Source organism: Sinocyclocheilus rhinocerous, unplaced genomic scaffold (genome assembly GCF_001515625.1).
Source record: "Sinocyclocheilus rhinocerous isolate Xijiao unplaced genomic scaffold, SAMN03320098_v1.1 scaffold861, whole genome shotgun sequence".
NCBI classification, from domain to species: domain Eukaryota; kingdom Metazoa; phylum Chordata; class Actinopteri; order Cypriniformes; family Cyprinidae; genus Sinocyclocheilus; species Sinocyclocheilus rhinocerous.
The window spans coordinates 300,921-310,509 of NW_015640043.1; the positions used below are offsets into that span (position 1 = coordinate 300,921).

General features: G+C 35.2%; 1 protein-coding gene across 1 annotated transcript in view; it reads right to left on the minus strand.

Annotated features, from left to right (window-relative positions):
• The window catches only part of LOC107752302 (calcium-dependent secretion activator 2-like), a 170,120-nt gene that overhangs the window by 44,828 nt on the left and 115,703 nt on the right, over window positions 1-9,589 (minus strand). The window contains exon 13 of the mRNA XM_016568240.1: window positions 3,884-4,071. Coding sequence (XP_016423726.1) covers window positions 3,884-4,071 — 188 coding nt within the window. The remainder of the gene's footprint in view (window positions 1-3,883; window positions 4,072-9,589) is intronic.

The following is a 9,589-nucleotide window of genomic DNA, read 5'->3' on the forward strand; positions in this document are numbered from 1 at the left end:
TATATATATATATATATATGAATAGTATATAAATATGAATATTGTAAAATAATCTTTAAAATACTGCCTTAAAATCAGTTTTTTATTTTATTTACTGATTATTTGATATAAATGTTCTAAAATAACAACTATAATATAAATATAATAAATCAAAATTAATAACGTTATTGTTTAAAAAAACAAAACAATTTTTATATATAAATAATCCATTGATGTTGTTTTTTTTAAATTATTATTTAATTTAATAATTTTTCATTGTTTACTGTGTGATTGTAGTTCAAATACACTGTGTACATATGGCTTACAACTCTTTACTAATACATTTTTTGAAATCCCTATGAAGAAAATTAATTCCTGGAACCAAGCCTGCAGAAAAGTGTCTGGTCTCTGTTGTGATCGACTAGAGTCAGTTGGTGGAAGATCAGAAATAAAGCTGTCATGAAATGAAGATAAAGAAGAGTTATCGATTGATGTGTTAGATCAGTTGAGTGGATGCATTCTCATCTGAACTGAAGATTCGAGGTTGTCTGGACCAGTGTTGAGGCTTGTGTTATTTTCTACCTGCGCACAAGTTAAAAAGCCTTGAAGCTCCTAGATTAAAATGATCTCATTTGCGGACTTTATTTTAAAGTAATATATATATATATATATATATATATTACAGAAAAAAATTTAGATTACAGATATTACATATCTGTGAGTGGCAAAAGTATATGAATCTCTAGGATTAGCAGTTAATTTGAAGGTGAAATTAAGAGTCCATCTGTTCAGAGGTGTTTTTAATCAGTGAGATGACTATCAGGTGTCAGTGCCTGCCCGGTTTCATTTAGGGTGCTTTCACACTAGCACTTTTGGTGCGCACCCGGGTTCGATTGATGTCAGAGTTCGGTTCGTTTGGATGATGTGAACGCTGTCTTCCGAACTCGGGTGCGCACCCGCGAACCGTACCCGAGTCCGCTTAAAAAGGGTGGTCTGGGGTACGGTTCATGTGAACTCCGGTACGGTTCGCTGCTGATGTGAACGCAATCGTACCAAATCGCGGAAGTGAACCGCTATTAATGACGTATTGTTTGATAAAAATGTGTTTGTGTGTGTGTTTCACTCACTTTCCTGACGAGCGTGACTGACGCGCTGCAAGCAGAGAGCTGTATATCTAATTCCTGTTCGCCTTCAGCGTTCTTTAGAGCATTTGCAGTACATTTGTAAGACAGACTAAGTGCCGTTATGTACCGTAGCTTTGTAAACAAAACGAACGGTTCAAAAACGTAAATATATAACTTATATATAATAATATAATATATATAATGTTATGCATTTGCCGCCTTCTCCGTCGTTACTAAGCAACGGGGTAAACAGCTGCTGGCTTGATGATGCAAACGAACCGCGGTTCGGACCCAAATAAAATAATATGAACGCAGTCCAGTGGGGGCAGGGGGAGGGGGGAGTAATCGAACTCGCGTTCAGACCAGGCAAGCGAACCAAGTGCGAAAGCACCCTAAGAGAACAGGGATCTATCAAAGTCTGATCATATTTATGGAAGAGTATCATGGCACAAACAAAGGAGATCTCCGAGGACCTCAAAAAAAGAGTTGCTGTTGCTCATCAGGTTAGAAAAGCCATTTCTAAAGAGTTTGGACTCCACAAATGCACGGTCAGACAGATTGTGGTCAAATGGAGGAAATTCAAGACCGCTGTTACCCTCCCCAGGAGTGATTGACCAACAAAGATCACTCCAAAAGCAAGACGTGTAAAAGATGATAGAAAATATGTTTCTCACAATTCTGAGTCAAAATTGCAAAATATATATTGGAATTTTATATCTCGCAGGTCTGACTTTTTTCTCAGAACTGCGAGATATAAAAGTCCAATTATAAAAAGAAAAGCCAAAACTGTGAGTTATAAACTCACATGTATACTTTGTGCATCGTGTTGAATTTATGCTATCATAAACTGACATATAAAGATGTCATATTGAATCATAACATCACCTTGACTGGCTAAAAATGTCTTTGGAAGATCTGTGCACTATAATGGATATCATGCACTGAAGAGTTAATTATTTTTATGTACTTCACTTGTTGTGCCTTTTCTCTTTCTAACATCTGAATTTCACCCTATATATTCCCAAGCTTCACAGCTAAACTGTCATTATTCAAATGACACCTCCTCCAACAAAAAGCTACTCATGCCAATTTTCCTCAATTGTAACTGGTGATTAGCTAGAGAGGCTAATCATTACTGTTCCTAATGGACTAAATAAGCCATCAAAGAGAGGGAGCACATCCGTGTGTATTTAACATGTAATAAGTCAATTGACGGGTGATTCAAGGTAAGTGGAAAATGAACAGCTTTCAGTATACGCTAAACACAATGGACTACACCAACAAGTGGACAAGGGACATTGCTTATACCCGAGCCGCATTCTGTCCTCTCACCACTAACGTAAAGCACATTTCCGTCTTTAAGTAATGTCAAACCGTCAATAATTCACACAATCAATTACAGAAAATAAGCCTGTTATATGAAAATCGGATCCTCGGAGGACTTATGAAAGAAAAAATGTAGAAGCAGCACAAACGGACTCCGTAATTATGGCTTAATTGCTTTGCGTTTTGAGATAATGGGGAGCCATTAATTAATTTGCCAAGCAGACGCTCTCTGTATTTCTTTGAGTGAAGTGGGAACATGGCTGCCATGCTGAGCGCCTCCCGAGTGATTAAAGAAATTCTTCTGTCTTGTTGTTCCTTTTGTATGCCCACCCATTATGTGTGGACAAAAGCCATTCAGAGTGTTTTTTTTTCTTTTTGTGATCTATCAAACATGTGGGACTTCTCATTTGTCCAACACAAATGAAATCCTTGATTTCAAACACTTAATAAGTGAGAATTCAAAATGCACAACCTCCAGGGAAAGCAAATGTTCCTTGCTATTCGAAAGGGCACTAGGGCGTTGCTAAAGTGCTTGCTTTTATACATAAATCTTTTTTGCATGTCAGGTGCTTACATTATATTTTTTAAATATCTTTCTATCTTTCCCATAATGAACGTATAAAATGTTGCCCTCAATAAAATGTATACACTACAAAAAAATAAAAATAATAAAATAAAAATAAATAAAAACAATTTTTTTCCCATAAGAAATGTAATTGTCTGTGCTAATTGTATAACACACATAAAAATAAAAAAAAATTTGATCGAATAAATTTTGTTACTTTAATAAGGATTAGTCTTTAATTTATACAGTCAAATATGCAATGTTATTTTACATTTGATTACTTTATTCAATTTCTGTACCTACAAACTAATGTTAGACCTACCTAAAAAACCTGAAAAGCACTGTTTATTTTATTTGTATCTTTGCTCTATTGTATTTATTTGTGCTGTTGCTTGTAGTTAGATTATTTGTTATCTTCATTATTTTTATTTGACAATATAGTTTTCCCCCTAAACATAGCACATACCGAACCGTACAGAAACCGTGACTCTAAAACCGTGATACAAACCGAACCGTGAGTAAGTTGAACCGTTGCACCCCTAATATATATGCGTGTATGTATATATAATACGAATAATATATCACCGCCACTTACAGGTAAAAATGTTTGTAAAAACGCAACACTATTTATAAAACCGATTTTTTTTTTTTTTTAGATTAATTTTATTCTGTCTAGACTTCCTTTCTGTAGCTTAAACAGCAGAGCACGGCACTAGCATTGCCAAGGTCATGAGTTCAATTCCCAGGAAAAGCAAGGACTGATAAAAAAAAAAAAAAAGTGTACCTTGCATGCAGTGGAAGGCACTTTGGATAAAAGCATGTGCCAAATGCATGAATGTAAATTGAATGTCAATGAAAAGTTGCACAAAATAACCCGGCATTCGTAAACCTGTTTCCGTGGACATGTGAGGCACAGAAGGCATAGCTGTAGTGTAGGAGGGTCGGGTCCACCAGGGCGCTGTTATCCGAAAAATCCATCAGGTCTTTCAGGTAGCAGAGGTGACGACGACAGCCCCTCACCCCATATCGAGCGCAGTACTCGTCCAGAACAAACACCTGGCCTGGGCTGAACCAACCCTGAAACACAACAACAGGATCAGAATATATTCTATGGACTATTTATACTATACTATGCTATACTATACTATGCTATAATACAATATTGATCAAAATGACAGTAAAGACATCTATAATGCTACAAAATATAATAAATGCTGTTCTTTTAAACTTTAAAAATAATCCTGAAAAATTTACTAAACTACTTCCACAGAAACATTAAGTAGCAAAAACATTAAAGGGGTCATATGATGTTGCTAAAAATAACATTATTTTGTGTATTTGGTGTAATGAAATGTGTTTATGCGGTTTAAGGTTAAAAAAACACATTATTTTCCACATAGTGTACATTATTGTTATTACATTATTACAAACGCGTCGATTTTTACAAAGCTCATTGGTCTGAAAAGCGAGGTTGTGCTCTGATTGGCCAGCTATCCAGAGCGTTGTGCAACACTGATAATAATAAATGCTTCTTGAGCAGCAAATAAGTATATTAGCATGATTTCTGAAGGATCATGTGACACTGAAGACTGGAGTAATATATATATATATATATATATAACAGCTATTTTAGGGTGTAATAATATTTCAGAATATTAGTGTTTTTACTGTATTGTTAAGTACACAGAGCCTTGGTGAGCATAAGAGACTTAATTTAAAAACATAAAATACCTTGATCACTATTCTATTGTAGTGTATACTATTATAGTGTATATACAGAATATATAATGAGTGATTAGTTATCACAACTTAAAATTCAACATTATAATAAGTAATAATTAGTTGTTTCAACTTAAAATTAAGTGTTCGTACTTGACTTAAAATGACAAGTTAGATAACTTTAGTTAAGTTGTTTAAGTTATCTCAACATATTTTAAGTTCTTATAACTAATTGTATATAAGTAACTAATTATAAATAAGTATATTAAAAATACTTAGTAAATAAGCAATTAAGTACAGTTACCTTTTAGTTAATTTTATTTATTTATTTTTATTTTTCCAAAAATACTAGCTCATACATGTTCATTCTCTCTGAGGCTCGTACATATCCAACTGTATATCATTTACTCTGGTAAAAACATGTCAGTTACAATCTTTAATAAACGTTTATACAGTATGTCTTTGATTTGATTTTCTCACGTCACTTACATCAGCATCAGACAATCATTCTTGCAATAAAAAAAAAACCTCAGGAAAGTCTATTTTTAACTTACATTTGGTGCTTATTTTGGTGTTTATTTTGGACCTTGAATACATGTCGCTTAATAAAGGCATGAAACATACACGTTCTGTATCTGAAGGCCAAAAGCAACAAGTACCACAGCAAACAGTGAAGAAAAAGTTTTTAAAACGCAGCTGCCTCTGCGCGACCCCTGCAGGACCTCTATGAAGTAGAGACACAACATTTGCCTAGCGTACCTACTGAAGTTTCTCCTTAACAACACTGTTACGCTAATTGAACATGAAGTGTCTAATTTCAGCATGCCTCTCATTTCACGCCAAGACACACAAAAAAACAAAACCGCAGTGTGCGAGACGAGCTCTTCCAAAAAATATTGTTAAAAACACCCCGTCTATTTCCAACATTTAAACAAACGAGTGCAAGGTTAAGTGCAAACAATTAATTCATAGGCAGAAAAGTCACACATAATGCAGGCGAGTGGAGATCGCCGTGAGGCTACTGTTGCAATCATTAGCTCATTCATCCTTCACATAATAACTAAATTAGGCATGAATCTTACAAACTTAATTAAGACGCCTTCTCTGAAGGAACGTTAGCAAATTAACACTTTGAGGGGGCCGCTCGCCCACGACGGTGCGGAGGGCCGCGAATCAGGAGAACTGCGATGTGTCTCAGACGTTCGCAGGAGACCGATAGTCACAAGGGACCATCGCTCACAGCACTGAGCAGCAGCCGAGATACCGAGACCCCACAACCTTCATGCAGGAGCAAAGACAGAAAGCTTCATTAAAGTCCAACGCTGATTTGAACAAAGCTGATGTCTCTCTTTCATTTCATCCACGGCCCTTCTTTCATCAAAAGGTCTGTCTGATCTACGCAAACCAGTTCTATTGCTATTTACATTACTCTAAATGCCGGTTAAGTGCTTACATTACAGTCAGACGCCTTTCAAGCTCTTCAATATTTACTGATACTATATGAATGTGCGTATGATACGTTACACAAAGAGCATCCAACCTTGCAATCTCAAAGCAAGTTTCTCACACTCACATAAAGGGTTCAAAATAAACGCTCAACTTTAAAGGATTAGTTCACTTCCAGAATAAACATTTCCTGATCATTTATTCCAAGATGTTCATGTCTTTCTTTCTTCAGTCACAAAGAAATTAAGGTTTTTGAAGAAAACATTCCAGGATTTTTCTCCATATAATGGATTTCAGTGGTGGCCAATGGTTTGAAGGTCCAAATTGCAGTTTCAATGCAGATTCAAAGGGCTCTACATGATCCCAGCCGAGGAAAACGGGTCTTATCTAGCGAAACGATTGGTCATTTTCTTAAAAAAATTTTTTAATAATAATTTCAATACTTTTTAACCACAAATGCTCATCTTGCACTAGCTCGACTTCACGCATTATATAGTCACGTTGGAAAGGTCACGGGTGACGCTGGTAGAAGTACCGACCCAGTGTTTACAAAGCGAACGTGCAAAGAAAGTTTCTTTGCGACTGAAGACAGAAAGACATGAACATCTCGGATGACATGGGGGTGAGTAAATTATCAGGAATTTTTTTATTCTGGAAGTGAACTAATCCTTTAAGTAAAAATTGGCTATGGTGAGTAAATAAAAGGAGTTACTCAACAGTTGGCTGTAACCTTTTAGATATTTTCTAACAAGTTCTACCTCTGTGGAAAATTTACCATCAGAAGTTTATCTAAGATGTCAAAAGTTTTTTCCCCTCCAGAACTTCATATGGCGTATGTGGAGTATTTCTATGCTGAAAAATATTCGGTGTAGAAACAATTTTCACTTGCTACTAAATTTAACGAATAATTAAATAATCGGCAAGTAACAGACTGGATTAAATGGGAAATTTTGAAGTAGAAATACCGAAATAGTACTCTCTCTAAATATTTTTCTAAAAATATACATTATTTTTCTTAAAATATATATCAGAAAACGTACTATTTGCTATTTCCTGAAATGGTTCTATACTCCAATAATCTTTGTATTATTTACAAGTTTAAAAAAATCTTATGTATTTATTTATTTTTTATACAGTGTAATATTAAGCATCTAAAATGAAAATGAGGGGAAAACCCAAAACCTCATATACAATGATGCAAGTGAAAACAATGGCCTGCAAGGTCATATGAACAATGTCATATGAACAATGCACAATAAAAATAATGCAAGCTAATGTTTTATGAACACTACAAAAAAAATTTATTAAGTTAATTTTGGGAACTTGCATCTTGTTTTTTATCACTCTCTGACATCCACAGGGCTTAACAATAACTTGAGACGCACCAAAATTATAAAAGTTAATTCTAAACAAATACAACTCTTTATAAATTTATTGTTGTTATGGAGGGACAGAAATGTATAATTCCCAGATATTTTTGCTTAAAAACCTAATATGTTGTTATAACTTTTTTTAGTTATTAATATTTATTATATTAATATTCCTTTGTGACGTTCTAAAATTAATGAGTTATAAACATTTAAAAATGCTATTTAAAACAGTATCATTTTTTGGAGCCCGTGGAAATATTGTCAGGGCAAGTGCAAATCTGAACTACTTGCCCAACTTGGCCAGCAAAAAAAAAAAATACATTGAGGCCTGAGCTACTGCCCATATCTTTCCACTTTTTCCCTACAACTTTCTTCTTTGTCACATTACATCTCTTCTCGTCTTGGTCAGATCTATTAATATTGCACCATTCAGGGCTGAGGCACGGTGGCCCAGCGCCGAGCCGAGTGCCACAAGATGTTCCACTCTGGCAAACAGATGGCCTGCTCGTGTCTTGGCTCCTACCGCTCAATTAACCGCTAACGACTGACTGAGACGGCAGCAGCATCATCCTAACGAACACGGCCCAGTCTGGCTCTCCTTGTCGGGGAAAAAATAAAATAAAAATCTCACACACACAGAAGGAGAGACTGATGACAAAACCTTGCTTATGGATGACAAAACCAATTTAGTTTTTGGCTTAATACACATTATACAAGGAAAGTTTACTGATAGAAACAAACTTAGGTTCTGTATGGTTAAAAAAAAAAAAAAGCTGAAAAAGCTGAAGGAAAATATTGATATTATTTATTAATATGTATTATACAACTATATATAGTTTAGGAATTTACTGTTGTCAGAGTAAGTAAATAAATAAGTAAACATATATTATATAAAATATAACATACATTATATATAATATAATATATATATACACACACATCTCTTTCTCCCTCTCTCTCTATACACACACAAGCAAAATGAAAATATATCTTGTCTATGTGCATTATATATGTACTGTATGTGCATAATTATTGTTTTTATATGATTTGCATTTTGTGTGTGTACATACACATTATATATTATATACATTCTATATACATTATTTATATAAAATGTAAATCATATATATATATATATATATATATAACCATGAATAATACATTTACAACATCATAATTTACACCCACACACACACACCCACATTTATATATATATATATATATAACATAAAAAGCAGGATGTTTGCACTGAAAACAGCACTCGACTAAACTGGACTATGGGTCGCTAGTGCATTAGATGCTCCTTTTTGCACTAAAATTTCACACCTTAGACCTACCAAAAAACATTTATTTCCGTATAATTGACGAACCAAGCTAATGATCTAACATAACGTCAGTCGCTCCTGTTAGTCTGCTAGTTTCATATGTGTCTCTTGCGTGGTCAAGACCTGAATCACTATTTCCACCAGTAACTGACGGTAATGGAAAGCTTTTTTTGTCCCATCTAGAGGCCATTATGGTTGTTAATAAGGCTGAATGTGGAGGAGTGTGTCACAGTGAGAATGTGTGATTATGGGATGGAGGGTGAAGGGGATGTGAGTAATTACATTAAGGTTGAAGCATGACTGGTCATCAATGCCCCTAATTTGAAGACACATTCACAGCCTGAACTTTTTGATTGCAAAAATACACTTTTTTTTTTTTATCGCTTCCGAAGACGCACACGCAGTCCAATGACTCCAGTGTACACATTCCCCGTAGTCAAGAGAAAAAAATCCAAATATTGGTCTTTGAATCACCAACAGCTCACTGAGCCTTAAGCCTAGCTCACACTATAGGATTTTTAGCCCGATTTAGCCCCGAATTTCCCACTCCCGAGAATCGGAGCAAAAATCTTGTCGAGCCCCTCGATCGGTCCCAATGTTCGGCGCGGATTATCTGGTAATGTGAGGCGTTCACCGATCGAATCTTGCACCTCCCGATCTGCTCGCACACAAATCGGGGCCGCCCCGATCATATCAAACATGTTTGATATTTAGGATTTAAATCGGGATGATGAC